The following is a 15,432-nucleotide window of genomic DNA, read 5'->3' as shown; positions in this document are numbered from 1 at the left end:
GCAGACACTGTGCCGGAAGGGTCTCCCACTCTACTGGTTTCACCACAAATGTGCACCATCCCAGGAATGTCTCCATGGGCCATGACTGAAACTCCAATTTCTCTGCTTCCTCTCTGAGCTGTGCAGGTACAAGGCAACTCTGAGTTGGTTCCAGCTTCAGCAGTTGCTAAAATGCTGTGCATCATCACTGGGCACAGTGTGGTGCTAAGTGAGCTCTGCAGCTCGTGACTGGCATTGGAGCACATCCCACCAGCCTGGGGAAGGGACAGAGGGCAGCTCATGTTGCTGTCTGCTGACACAGGGCCTGTGTCCGAATGGGGAGTGGGGACACTACACCTTCACACAGGCAATTCAAAACAAGATTTCTTGAGGCCTTCTTCCTTTCCCTTTCCCTTCCCTATCCTGTCCTTTATAAGAATGTGTGTCTAAAGCCAACCCAAGTGAAGAAGTGATAGCTCAGCTAGATTTATCAGACTTCTGTCCATTTGAGAGATCCAGTTACAATGCCCACAGATCCCAACTGTGAAAGTGGCTCAGTAGACAAAGTCTTTGATCATGAGCAGTTCTGTAGAAATGAAAAAGCACCAAGCACACCATGGACTTATCTTAAAGACAAAGTTTTGTTGAATTACACATACATCTACATATGTGTATATACACATGCAGACATATACACTCATAGAGTTACCTTAACCTGCAGTCACCCAAACTACTATACTTGAGCTTTTGCTTTTCAAATATGTAACAAGAATGTGAGGATGGAAACTTAAGAAAGTTTCAAAAGCACACAAACATCCTCAATGAACAGACTTTCCACATCCTCACATCCAGAGTATTAAAAAAAATATTTTAATAACTGACTCCTTATAAATGATTAATGTATTGTATTGCATGTAAGTGCTCTTCTGTTTCTAGGAATATCTCGTTGGGTAATATTCTCATTTGTGATTCATTGCATGTTCTTTCATAACTGCAGTGAAACAATGGTTTCTGGGTAAGTGGTTTTTAAAAGTTTGTTGGGTGCTACAGGAGATCAAAGTACAATAAAACTTACATGGAAGCAAAAGTGGTGCAAGAATAACAGCACCAGCTTTAACAAAGGACTGAACAAACACATGTAATTCTGAACAGGATGGACTGAATTTTTCATGCTGTCAATTCATCGTGGAAGGCTCCATTCAGATGAAAAGGCTGAGCAGATAAGCCTGCACATACCAGCACAACCCTTTGCTTCAAAAACACACATACACAAGCCTGGGTTCCCATGGGCAGGGAGACTCTCACTGCAAGATGCCAACAGAGATCTTTACATGCAGAGTTTGGGACCTTCTGAACAGAGTAAATGCACATGTAAAAGCTGCCTCAGCAAATATTAATGACTAAACCAGGCAGTCTTTATTTTAGTGAGCAGAGAAGTGGCCAGAGCAGCTGGGATAACCTCAAGTTCATATCCCAGCACTATCAAGAAGCAGAAAAGAACTGCCAAATAAGTCAGATATGACACTTCAAGATCTAGTCACCTGTTGTTTTGTTTTAGTGAGGGAAGACATTGATGCAGTGGCTGAGAATGAAATTTTTCTTTGCTGTTAAAAATAAAAGGAATTCTTTTCTGTAAGCATGAACTAAGTAGAGCACTGAACAACTCTTAACAGCAGATCATCCCCAAATTCAACCAAAATTCCTCACAGCTTCTCCAGAACTCCTACTACTTCCAATACAACCCTGGTGGGGACTCCTGAATCTCACTGATCAGTCCCAAAAACTAGGGAAAAAAAGGTTTTTAGCTTGGCCATCTGCATTTGGAAGCAAAATGCTTAGCTGCAGGGCTTCAGCATTTTTGACAGTAAAAGTAAATTGCAAGTGCAGTGATCAGCCAGTGAGCAGCAGTCTTTGTGGAATTAGTCACTCTTCCAGACTGAACACAGAACATAGGTTAGCTTATTGCTTCCCAAATATCAAATAAAAATAAAATACAAAGAGGACAGCTTAATTCTGACTTAAACAGTGGAGAAAAAGAACACAGAACAAAATGTGTCAAAAGTAAGAGGCCCTTTCCCCAGAAAATGATAGAGTTAGATGTTGTAGATTTGCTCAGAATAAAAGGAATGCCGCAAATAACATATTCTAGCTATATAAAGTTTGGGTTTGAGCAATTGCACTGAAATGCAGTGTTTTGAATGCAATATCCAAGCATCACAATAATCCATGAATACAGAGCAATATGGCTATTATTTTGTCAAAATAAACTACAGAATGGAGAAATCTTAGAGGCCTAAATTGCTCTGGGATTTCTGTATAGCCTCTCTGCAGAAATACTAACCCAAAACGTAACGTGAAAAAAGCAGCAACTAAGGACATTCAGACAGAATGTCTTTCTTCATTCCCAGGTGAACAGAAAGCTCCATGACTTGTGTCCAAATATTTTGAAAGTATCAGCACAAAGGAATGACAGGTATTGAAGACATCACCTACCTTCCATGATTGCATGAACTGTATCAGATTGAAGAAATAAAACTTTTTTTTCCCCTTGCTATGGTAGTTATTTGCATTCCCCTCAACAGCAATCTAGTCTTCTATGGATGCAGTGGCATTTTAAAACCTGAAGTGTGAAGGTTATGAACTGAATTAACACAAAGGGCAAAAAATAATTTAAAAAATGTAGTACCAATATTTATACAGCAGTTTAACAGGCCATAATCATGATGAAGTCTGTGTAATTGTTTGTGTATATGAAGGGCTTCAGGGGGATGACAACTGTAGTAGAATTTGATGTGCCTTTTAATCCCTGGATGAACTGCAAGGCCCTGCTTGCAGGAAGAGTTCCTGCACTAGGAAACACTGTTCTGTCACTGGGAGAGATTTGCAGGTGAGGCTGGCCAGCCATGTCTGAGCTATGGATGCCAGGAGCCCTGCCAGGCCAGTGTGCGTGCCAGGGTACCACCCCACAGCCTGGGATAGAACCAGGCAGGACCACCCCCACACCCTGCCCTTGCACTGCACTGAGGGAGATCCAGGAATACCAACAAAACCAGAGAAGTGGTGCATTCAACAGGCTCCTCGGTGTGGATAGTGGAAGGAGCAGGAAATGTGCAAAATGTGCCTGCTGTGCTGCTGGCACCAGGCAGGGACATGTGAGGCCGGTTCTTAGGAGGCTGTGGGATGGCAGGAAAAGGCTGGCATGTTGCTGTGCTTCTGCCTGCCCTCTGGGGTGTCAGCTCTCACCCAGCAGCACCCCTCTCTCCCTGTGTCTGCATGCTGTGGGACCCAGTGCTGCCTGCACTTTCATGCTCTGCTGTTATACAGCACAAACAGGGAATGTTTTCTGCTGAGGCAACAGTCAGTACAAAGCGACCAGAAAGACCCCAAGCAAAAGCCACCCAGAACAACAAATGAGAACTCAGGGGGCACAAAACAAGTCTACACTGTTAACAGTGTTGTGAGTATCTTACCAGCCTTTTTCAACCTCTACCCTTTGAGCTTTAGTACCAAAAGGTATTAGGAAGCATTCAAAACACCTCAGCTTAACTCTAAGAGGCTAAAAATCTTAATAGAAATTGCATATGGAATTCCTTTTCTTTTTTAAGCTTCAGAAATGCATGCCTTGAAATCCCCAGTGCTCTTCCATCAATGTGGAGGTGACTAAATGTAGCAAAGAGCAAAGGTATTACAGGGCAGATTCTTATCTGTTTTTCATTACATTGTACAGCTGCTCACATCCGTACCATGAGTTGAACACAAACTGTTACTGTCTGACAAAAACTCTGCACTGTGTATCAAAGAGCACCGAGCCACATTTTCAAAAGCAGTTTTTTTTAACTCCAAGAAGAATGTTTTCAGACATAAATTGTATTTCCCCAAGCCACTGGCAGTACCCCAGCACTCCCCAGGAAGACAGGTAACACCACACCCTACCCGTAGAAATGATGCTCCTCCGACCGCTTGCTCTGTTCCCTGCTCCGTCTGCCTCAGAGTGCCCAGATCAGATCCTGCCCCGGAGAAAAAGCACAGTCAAAGGCTTGTGACACTCAGAGCCGAGTCCTGGAGCCAGGCTGCAGGAGGATCAAGCAGTACTGGGCTGAAGCAGCATGGATGGGAGATGTATCAAAGTATACTAGTGCTCAGTCATCACACATAGGTAACTGAGAGCGTCTCAGTTTGAAACTGCTGGCCACCATCTGGTGATAAAATATGGAGATGCCAAGTGAGTTAAAGCGAGCTTGTGCATACCAGCATATTTTAGTTACACTACAAAATGAAACCCATCATCACCTTCATTCATACTGTGGTGTCTGTCCCAGCATTGCAGTTTCATACAATTTGTGTTAACTTTTTCCCTCCTTAGCTTCAATTACAAGCCAATTTCATCTTTCCATCACATACACACAAACATAACCTTTCAATTCAAGACACTTCTCATACGAAAGGAAGTTATGTGCAAAAGAGAGCAGCTGAGACCTACAAAGTCATGCCACTCCTAAAAACAGGCACAGAAGTCAGGCATTGGCATGAATTTGCTAAATGATGCAGAATTAAAGTGTTAAAGGAAAAGACAGGAGTCTGGCCCTTCCCCTGCTTCACAACTCTTCAGTGTGAGTTACAGAATCCTAGGAGCGCAGCTAGATGAGGCCTAGCTGACCTTTAAAACAATGAATAATTTCCTAACACGGCGAGATGTTTTAAATATATGTAACAGCTTTAAACACCCAAAGCGCTCTCTGTTTAATTATTTTTGCTACATCTGAAATATTTGAGGAAAATGTAGATGATATCTCTAATTTGTTAATTACCAGCTGGCTCCTACCATGCATTATTAAGCTACTGTGGCAGTGACTAATGCCTCTGACAATACTAAATTACCAACAACACCTTGTGGAGGAATGTGACCCGAGCAGCCTAGAAAGGACTACCCGCAGGTGTTTATTTTCAGATAAAGATGGCTTAGTAACTCAGGCACAGAGCAGTACCACAGTAATGCCCACGTCTCCAAAGCCCACATGCTGCCTACCCCATGAGCACTGCCAGGCCCCGTGGCTGGAGTAACCCAGACACCTGCATCCTGCTCCCTGCTCATGGCACAGATGTGGAGGAGGAGGAGCACACTGAGTTCTTCTCTGGAGGTGCTTTAGCTGCAGCCATGGCTCCTCGCTCAGTGGCTTGGGCAGGGGTGCTGGATGAGCAGAGATGCACCTTGCACCCATGTCTGGGACTCTTCCAGCCCAGCAGTCCCAAAGGCTTTGAAACAGGGGAGATAAAGACAAAGGAAATGTCATTGCCCACAGAAAGTCCCTCTGCACAGCTGCAGCACAAGCACTGCCCTTTTCCTCTCACCTTTTTTTTTCCTCTAAGCACTTTCTGCCAAACTGATTAAACTAATAACATTACAGCTTGAACAGGAACGTACATATCTTAGTCGTAAGCGTGTGAAATAATATTGCTCTCCCTTCCAAGTCCTCCCAGAGTGGTGAGGAAATCCAGTCTTCTCTTGTGCATTTGCATTATAAAATTGCTGAACAAACCTATTCTGCTGTAAAGGGAAGGGACACATTTTCCTCCCTACTCTAAGTAGGTCAATGAAAACATGATGTTGTAAGGATGAAACTGTTTTCCTCCATCTTCTTTCCCCTAATGGCAGTTTCAAATCATTCCAATTTAATTATGTTTCTAGTGTGAGCATAGTAACACTGTAAGTTTATTAACAACTGATGTATTGGTGGTCCTAAAGTCTGGGTTTGTGCTTTCTTGAGGCTTATTTTAGCCTTAGATATATACATGCAATTCCTACACATGGCCCATCGTGGCACAGTTAAGAAAAGCCTGCAAAGAAATCTAGATGTGAAATGCAATGCATTATGAGGCATAAGAAATTAACATTCAGCTCTGAGACTGACACTGAGCTTCTACACTAACGTGATCTCCTTTTTAGGATGCCATTCTGACTATCACCTCCTTTAAACCTGTGAGCAGTGAACTTGCTCTGCATTAGCACTGGCATAAACAAAGCCAGAATATTTCCAATGGAAGTACTCCAATTCATAGCACCTGGAGACTCCTCTGAGTGCATTTCATCAGGAGGGGTTATCCAGTAGCTGGAGAAACACTCAACTTCCAGCTATAGTTATCTGAATCCTAAAGGCTAACTAACTAACTAACTAACTAACTAACTAACTAACTAACTAACTAACTAACTAACTAACTAACTAACTAACTAATAAATACTAAATGGCAATAAAAAAATTTGGGGGGAGAAGACCCCTCTCCTCAATGAGAAAAAGGGCAGAAATTACATTGCACTAAAGAGAATACGTAGTGCCTAAAGTATTATCAAAAAAAGTTAAAAAAAGGATATTGCTTTTCTACTGTCTATTTCAGAACAGATGGTGTAAATTAGTTTTGTTCACATTATCTGAAAAAAAGAAAAAAATTAATTCACCTCATGTAATGCCTGTTGCAAGCTCTCACTCACCCACACAAGAACTCCAAAGGCAGGACCCCTTCTGCAGCCAAATGTTTGTCATAACAAAGGTTACACGCTCTTACAACCCACTCCTTGTATCCTTGTCCTGAAAACAACAGGCCTGCCTGGGACAGTAAAGCTGAGCACATACAAGTGGACATCACTCTGTCCTCAGTGTGAAATTTTTACCCTATGAAACCCCATGACTTCAAAGGAAACTCGGATTTCATCCGAAGAATCCAATTACATATTTCAGATTTAGGATGGACTGTCAAGTGCCAGCTGACAAAGTGATGTCCCCAAGTATTTCAGGACAATGATATTTGAGATGAAATGCAAAGCCAGCTGTTTATGCCTTATCTAAGGAACATTTCAAAATGAGGAAATTATATGATGATTAAGTGTCTCATCCACCTCAGCAAAACACATTCCACTCGGCAGAGGTCTTTGCAACCAGAATTTAGAAAGAATGTCTGTCATTAAAATAATTCCATGAGCAGTATTATCACCAGTATCATCAAATCATAGGGATGGTAGGAAAGATATGTAATCCACCTCCCACTGGGAGATAAGAGTCAGATACATTTTGTTCATGTTTATTAAAGTCATTCCTAACACTTCCAGTGATGGAGACTCCACAAGATCCACCAGCAGGGTATTTTGTGGATGAAATTTTTGTAGGGTTTACCTCCTCTTGTTTCGTTTTAGATCCATTTCTCTCTGTCCACGGCACAGAAAAAATATTACTTGCCCAGTCTTGGCAACAGCCTGTACTGTGCTGTCTGTGCTGAAAATCTGCCTTTCTCCTACTCACTCCTCAGCAGACTGCTCTTCCTTAGGCACAGAAAACTTAACACTTTCAGGGCTTCCCCCTGGGCTATGTCCTATGGATCTCTGGTCACTTTTCCTGCCCTCTTCTCCACATCCAAAGTGGTCAGCATTAGCTTCAAGAGCAGTGCTCCAAACAGAACACAGAACTCCAGCTGAGTGCTCACCAGTGTGGGGATTGCTCCCTGCAGGCTGTGGGCCCACATGCAGCTCAATACTGCGCTTTCCTGTTTCCCCTTTCTATTCTGCAACAGCTCCACATTGCCAATCCATGTTCAACCAGGGATCCACAGCAAACTCTGTCCTTCCCTGAAGAGCTGCTGTCCCACTGGCTGTTCCCCAGCTGTTCCCCAGCCAGCTGGTGACAACAGCTCAGTGAACCTTCTGAACTACACACCACCACTGCAGCCTCTGTGCACCTAAGACAAAAATGCCCTTGCAATGCTGATTCACAAAAGGCACCAAGCTGTGGGTAGTTTTTCATCAGCACACAGTGCAAAACAGTGGAAATCCATCAAGGACTGAGCAGTATTTGCATAAACTTCCTCACTTTTTATTTGCTCTATCTACCAGAAGCAGGGTGGAAAACCAGGTAGGACTATTTTCCCAAGGCTGAAATACCCAATTTTATGTCCTTGCTCTGTATAGAGCCTGTCAGCATAGGCAGTCAAGCCTAGTACAACCCAAGCACTCACCTACAGTGGTGCACAACAGAAAAAGGATAGGAGCAATGACCTGTGAAATAGGTATGGACAGACCTGGCTAGGCTGGGGTTCCTTTCTGGCAAAGCTTGGTTTCTCTTGGACATAACACAATGGATGTCTTCTTTTCTACTTCAGTATTTGGCAAAAGCTCAGGCTTTGTGCACAAGGAATTTATTTTTGCTTCCTGTAAATGAGAGTGGCATGAAAAATTATCTGTCTTCTTAGCTGATGCCTTTTTTCACAGAGAATACACTGTTCCAACAGAAGTGGATATTAAAAAGAGTAACAGCAAAGATTAGGCCTGTTCAGTCCAGGTTTCCACCAAATTGAGAGTAACTGCACATGACAATCAGCCACCACCTATATCTGGGTCAAACCATGACACCCCTTCCATGAAAATGTACTGTCCGGCAAAGAGCTCATATGAGCCTGGAATTATTATTTTTCAAAAGTCTTTTATCTCTAACAATTTTAATTCTATTTAGGAATATATTACCAGATTTAATGTAGGTGAAAAACTTATATTTTGGATTCTCTTCAACTATCCACTACCTTCTTTATTTATTTAACTGTATGATTTCTGAAATCCTATTTACTGTCACCTAGGGTCACATAATTGCTATTTGCAATTATCATTTTAGCAAGTTTCCTCTGTTTACCCCCACTTCCTACTACAAAACCATTTTTTCAGTTGCTCTGCTAGATTTTATGGCTGAGCTGAAACTTTGATATATCAAATATCAGAGCAAGGCTGAATGCATTATTTACACATTTTTGGCAAGTTTCAAAGCTAAAGTTAGGGAAAAGAAAGAGTTTCACCTTTAATTATTCTTTTGCTGAGAAGCCTTCATTTCTCCATCATTTCACACACAAAAATTCTGCAGGCAGATACAACTGCTACTTTCCTGTCCCTATCACTGAACAGCCACTGAATTTATTAACAGAAGTCCCACTCCCTCCCCAAGGATGGCTCACAGGGAGCTTTAGAGCTTACAAGTGCAAGTGATTGTTCTGGCAGCTGAGGGTCTGCACCTTTGCTGATGACTCCTGTTTTGAGCTGATGTGGGTCTATGGGAGACATGCTCAGGGGGCTCCCTGCAAGCTCACACAACCTCTTGTTTTTGAAAATGTGTCTCCTCCCTGAGACTCCCTAGGCGAGCAGAGGAGATGGAGCAAGGACTGCTGCTGAATTTCCACTTCTGAATGTGCTGCCAGCCTGCCTCGCTTGCTGTGACTGTGTTTGATGGGTCCCCCAACTCTATGGCTGGAATCAGGGGGAAGACAACTCAGAGCTTTGGATGAAGAGGCCTGGAAGGCGGCAGAGAAAGAGAGATGGGAAGCCAGGACAAAATAAGTTGTAGGGGAAGTAATATGATAGATGGCATTAGCAGAAGTGGGGGGTTTTAAGGAAAAAAATATGGCTTGTTTACAGAACAGCCTGGCAGAGAACATAGCTTGACTCTCAGCTTTGTTAGGTTCTCCCTGCATTCCTGTACCAACCAGCATAATACAATTTATTGCTGCATTAAGCTGATGTGATTTCTTTTCTCCAATGAGACAGGGAAACTGATCCAAATTTTAAGAACAAAAATAAAATCATAAAGCACTTTGCATTTTGTTAAATCTGGTTGGAAATTTGAGCGATCTTTTTGGAAGCGAGATTGTTGGTGTATATTCAAAGAAAAGTATTTGCTATCATAAGAGCAATTAAAAATATACATCAAATACCAAGATAAAGGACTGGCCAGCTCTCCTAGACTAACTTTAACTTTTCAAGTAAGTGAGAAAGCTTTCAGTCCTACAAGACAGTTAGGATTCCATGTTAAGAAAGTGACAAGATTTCAGAATTACCAACTCACAAGTTAAAAAATGATTAAATCAATGTGTTCCTTTGTAATTCAACATAATTTTTTAGATGAAAAGGTAGACATTCTCAAGTCAATTCACAGGAAAAAAAAGAATGATCTACAAGCAGGGAATGGATCGTATTTCTGTATAACACAAATTATACAGTAGGTCTCTTAATCCAATGTAAATGTATTGTGAATTAGAAAGAAACAGGCGGACAGAAACTTGTGATAGCCAAATAATCATTGCTTTAGAAATCTGGAAAGAGTCAAAGTGTTCCCTGATGTTCTTCCAAGGACAATGTTGCACTAAGAATGAACATGCACTGCAAAGGTAGTAATTACTAGAAAGCACATACTTCCATTACAAGAGGAATTTTTAAGATATAGCAGGAAAGCCCAAGATTACTAATTCTATTTGCAGCTGTTACTTGGTAAAGAGTACTCAAGGACAGCTTCACTCCAAGCATGTTCTTCTGTGCTTTGCCATTGCTTACTTTCACTGTGTTTAAAAAAAAGTAGTCACAAGTTGTCATCAAATTGCTTTGAAAGTCTACTTGCTGACAGACTTTTCTGTCTCTGTTTCATTTTTCTCTCCTTTATTTTTAAGGTTCCCCTTAGTGCAAATTTTCTTACAAAGAGGCCAGACTAGTGTTATCCTTACCATAAAAAGAAAACAGGAATGCAGCATGTAGGTACTACTTTTCATCCCTTGATCCTAGAGCACTTGACAGAACCAGGCAAGTATCACCATCACTGCTCTCAGAATGGGATGCACCAAAACCCTCTCCCTCCCTGGCTTGACAAAGATCACAGGCACAGAAGCTGACTTCTTCCCTCCACTGCCCCAGGCAAGGTTATGCTCAGCAAACAGCTATCACCACGCCAGCAAATGAATTAATAAAGAAAGATTCATCATTTCCACCGCTTTCCTATCTCTTTATTATACAGAGTATAATCCCCAAATCAAGTTTTAGAGCAAGAGGCCACATAATTGGTTCAGACACAGGAAGGAGACAGTAAAACTCAGTTTCCTGTAACACCCCCTGTCAGGAAAGATGGTTTTTCAAGACTGTTAGGTGTTGGGCATTCTCTCAACTACCACAGATGCAATAAGATGCATTTTTAAGCATCCTATTAGTGGGAAGTATCACTGTGTTTCCAGGTAAATCACTGCATACCATAATAATTAGCCAGGAAGTCCTTTATTCCCTGATACAGCAGGAGCCAGAATGAATAGTGAGTGCAGGAGATCCAATATCACTTGGACAGGCAATTTCCTTGGGCTTCTACTCATGGGCTCAGAGGTGATAATATGGCTGCATATGACATAATAATAATTGCATTAGGTTGAGGGGTGGGTGGGTTCTTGTTTGTTTTTTTTTTTTTACAGAATTACAAAATTAGAGAATTGAGGCTTTCTACAGTGTGGTGCACCAGACTGTCATACTCTGCCAAAACAAATCACTAGGAGAAGAATCAGGAAAGGAAAATATAGGAAATTGTATCAGTATAAGCTGCTTCTTCAGAGCTCAGAAAAACACCAGCACATTGTCAGGGAACTATGGGGAAACAGTCCTTAAACTCCTTACCAACCAGCTCCTAATGACACTTCCATTTTCTTATATATGGCAAAATGACCACTGCAAAAAGCTTGAAGATGAGGCTAGAAGCAAAGTTTTGCAAAGGCAAAAAAGATCATGACAGAAAGAAAATGGAAACCACGTACAGTAACTAAAATCTAGCAAGGAGGTATTTGTAATACTCATAAGCATAACCTTGCTACTGGTTTTAGCATGGTTTGCAAAGAAAAAAATTGTAGGATCTATTAAAGGGGAAACATGGTGCAAACCCATTTTCACCTCAGAAAGAACAATGTTCTCAAATCTCATGACAAAGTCACAACAAAACCGTACCAAAAGGGAGGGACACAACCAACCTCCTTGAGAAGGGGACATGCCACCAGCCATGACAAAGCAATGCTTCTCCCTAGGGGGACAGCACGCAGTCAGCTCCTCAGAGCAGGAAAGCATGGCATATGCTGACAGTGCTAGGGTACCAGCATCAGAGCAGCACCTCACCCACTCACACAATACCCAAAACCAGGGGGACCAGCTCCATCAATGCTCTGACCCCTGCAGGATCCCCCTGAAGATCAGCACCTTCATGACCTCTCCTTTCTCTGCAGCAGCAAGAGGCAAAGGCAGGGCACAGGCTCCCTCTCACTGTCCCATCCCCTCTGCCTCAGCAGCACTTCTCCATTTCCCCCTGGGTGGGATTATTGGGGGTTCGGGGAAATGGGAGGAAGGGAAAGCTGCAGTGAGGAAGGAAGGCCAGAAGATCAAGAAGAGCATGTCACCACCCCTAGCAACACCTTGTTACAAAAGCCTTTTAGAAAGTGATGTCTGCTTCTCTCTCCTTGCTTCCTCTCCACTTCCCAACAAATCCTAGTCACCTAAGGAGCACAAGGCTAGTGAGGGAGAATGGGCAGGGAGAGGAGGGCAAGTAGAGGAAAGAGGTTCTAGTCCTTGTGTCATGTCCTCATAAAGCTACCACACCCTCACCCCTTAAGCCAAAACCTCACTCAGTATCACACTGCTGTGTAGTACCATTATCACTGAGTGCAGTACCACACTCACCCTAATCAGGAAAAATTCACTCACTCACTGCAGTCCCATACATGGAGTACCACACTCACCCTAATCAGGAAAAATTCATCCTAACAGCTGGCCAAGGATTTTCCACTTCAGTAAGTATGCCAACATTATAATAATTTAGAATTTTTATCAAATACAACTACATTTTCTGTGGGAAAATATCACTTTATTGAACGTTTTCCATTTATTGCTTGGACAATTGGAAAATATTATTTCAGGTGAATTAGGTAGAGCAGAACACTTTTAAAAGTCAATCTAATACCACAATGTAGTTCTTTACCCTGGGAACATCCTGTTCCGGGGTCAGATGCTCATTCCCTTCCAGGAGCGAGGTTTTTCAGGCAGCTGCACTTCCCAGAATTCAAAGCATGTTTCTTTGTGACAAAGCTCTCCAGTGCCTCTTGGACATTTAATTATGGGAGAAGGGTCTCAGATAATGAAATGGGAACATCATGCTCCTGAACTATAACTTCTGAAAAGCAATACACTGTGGTAGGGAAATGCAATTAAATTTTGAACTGACTCAGGAATTTCCCATGGAACATTAATTCTATTTTCTGCTCACCTCTGAATGTCAGTCTATTTTTCTCTTTCAGTTTAGGAAGCTTATAAAAGGTGCAGTGAACCCCTACTTCTAAATCTGTGAATTCTTCCTACCTCCTTGGGAAGGCCATAGCCATGGGAAGAGCGTATCTGCAAACAGAAGCCTATTGTGTTAAACCTTATCAGAGGCAATGCCTAACCCAAGGAACTGCTACCTGGATACCCAACAGAGAGAAACACTAAAGGTATTTTCGCCCCCTTCCAGCCCCCTCTGGTCTGCAGAGGCTTTGAGAACTCACATGACTTGCATGAAGCAGCACAGGACCCTGTGCAAGAGCCAGAAACTAACCACAACTTCACCAAGACTCACTGCAAGTTTTACTCATCTCGACATTTTTTGTCTCAAAGGCCTTCCACTTCAAACCTAAATAAATATTACAATAATTTCTTGATGTAATGTAAAAAAATCTTTCATGTAAGCAACTGTTGGCCTGGAAATTTAGCCCAGGACTGAAGCGCTGAGCTAGTCAGAGTTACTTAAAAGAACACCCAGCTACTACAAACTGTAAAAGAACTGGCTTGGATTTCATTTCTCATTCCTGCATCTGGTTTTTGTGCCAGATTTACCTTAAAGGTTATCTATCTATATCTTTCTTCTCCATACCCTACACTTAATCCCACAAAAATCACTTTACAGCAGATTTGCTCATCCAAACACACCCAAATGTTCTGCAAAATTCAGGCAAGCTGACCAATAGAGATGAACTCCATCAAATGCCAGAAAGATACCAAAAGATACCAGACACATCATCTTTCCCTGAAACAGAGGAACTGTTTCTATTTTAGTTCACCCACTTTCACATATTGTGCATGACACACTGCCATTATATGCATCCCTTGAGCAGTGATATCCATAACCAAAAATGTCAGGCGTCTCAGTTATCCGCAGCCAGCACCTATTTCCTATGGGTATTATGGGCAGCACTAACACGTCAGGAATTCTGAGTATGTTTGGGGGAACTGACACCAGATCCTAAGTTAGGAGCTCCTCTACTATGAGTGTAAAACACACATGCCCAGAAAAAATGGTATAAACAATGCTGACATTTAGACAACACACACTCAAAGCCCAGATTCAGACGAAACTCTCAGACTACAAGTTCTTGCTATATAACAAATAGTACATCTAATTTCCAAACAAGTTGCTGTATTTTAAAATCCTTTTGGATATAGGATCACCACAACTTCACCAGAAATGTTTCAGAAACTGCCTGAAAAAGACATTGATCAATGAGGCAATGTATCTGCCAGATACTGAAATTACTTCTGATAAGTTCTAGAAAGAACATGATAGCCTGAATTTATTTTTTTTTACTCAGAAATTCACTATCTAAGTGAGGACTACCAGGGGAATGCACAGATTTTTAAATTACTGCTAGAAGGATTTTGTTCAAAGAAAATGATAGCCAAAATGTTTTTTGTTTTTTCTTTAAAAAAAAAATCAAACTCCCAGTAAAAGCATTATTTGGGAACAAACAAACACGAAGGTTAAATTTAATTAACCCTGTGCTGCGATCAAATTCACCCATGAGGAAATAGTTTGTAAATGAAACCATGGCCAAACAAGCAAGCAAACATTGATTACATCCTCTCTAACGTGGAAAACAACTTGCTTTTCAACTTTGTAATAATGAGCAACATTTCGAACAGCATGTCCCACTAACGAAGAGCAAAGGTACATAACAAAAATCATCTGTTAGGAACACAGCACTCCAAACCATAGTGCAAAATAAAGCCCAAGACTCCCTAGGTATGCCAAGAAAAGTTAACACTTCACAGAAGAATAAAGTTCAAATGCTCCATATGGGGAAAATGGGAGACTCAATCGCCCGGGGTAAGCATTATTTCAGTATCCACCTCATCCTAGAGGAACCGCCGGAGTGCTTTGAAGTCAGCAGGAAAGCCCAGAGGAACCACCCCAGCAAATGCAGAGGCAAGCTTCCTACTTACCCCACTGTATGCACCATGATCTCTTCTGCCACCTTAGTAATTCCCAAGAATCCAGAATGATGTTACTTTTTTAGGGAATATTACAGCTGCTAGAGGAGACAGAGGCAAGCTGACAAGCAGAACTTTGCGAGAAGCCAGGCAGAGAGGGATGAATTTAAACCTTGGCTCAAGATGCTGTGTATTCTGCGTCTATCTTTAACTTCTAAATGATTTGGTTTCACATTCCTCTGAAGTCCTGCTGGCAGATGCCTTCGCGGAGCTTTACCAATCGCAGGCACCCTGCCCCCTCTCCTCCTCTGTCCCTCCACCTCCCTCCCTCCCTCCCTCCCATCCTCCCAAGCTGCCACTCCACCCCCATCTGCCCCATCCCCACCTCTCCTCACAGACAC

General features: G+C 42.2%; 1 protein-coding gene across 18 annotated transcripts in view; it reads right to left on the bottom strand.

Moving 5' to 3' along the window:
* DTNA (dystrobrevin alpha) overlaps positions 1–15,432 on the bottom strand; it is a 224,053-nt gene that overhangs the window by 165,251 nt on the left and 43,370 nt on the right. For 8 of the 18 annotated variants that reach the window (XM_063168276.1, XM_063168324.1, XM_063168336.1 and 5 more), the window contains exon 1: positions 15,044–15,307. The exons of 1 other annotated variant lie outside the window; for it this stretch is intronic. In XM_063168276.1, coding sequence (XP_063024346.1) covers positions 15,044–15,060 — 17 coding nt within the window. In that variant the 5' untranslated portion in view covers positions 15,061–15,307. Of the gene's footprint in view, positions 1–2,472; positions 2,496–3,912; positions 3,987–15,043; positions 15,309–15,432 lie in introns of those variants that run through there. 9 more of the 18 variants (XM_063168346.1, XM_063168359.1, XM_063168366.1 and 6 more) reach the window with 6 other exon arrangements.

Source organism: Melospiza melodia, chromosome 1, assembly GCF_035770615.1.
Source record: "Melospiza melodia melodia isolate bMelMel2 chromosome 1, bMelMel2.pri, whole genome shotgun sequence".
Taxonomy (NCBI): Eukaryota; Metazoa; Chordata; class Aves; order Passeriformes; family Passerellidae; genus Melospiza; species Melospiza melodia.
Note: the sequence above shows the minus strand (reverse complement) of the source record. Positions and strands in the feature narration are given on the sequence as shown.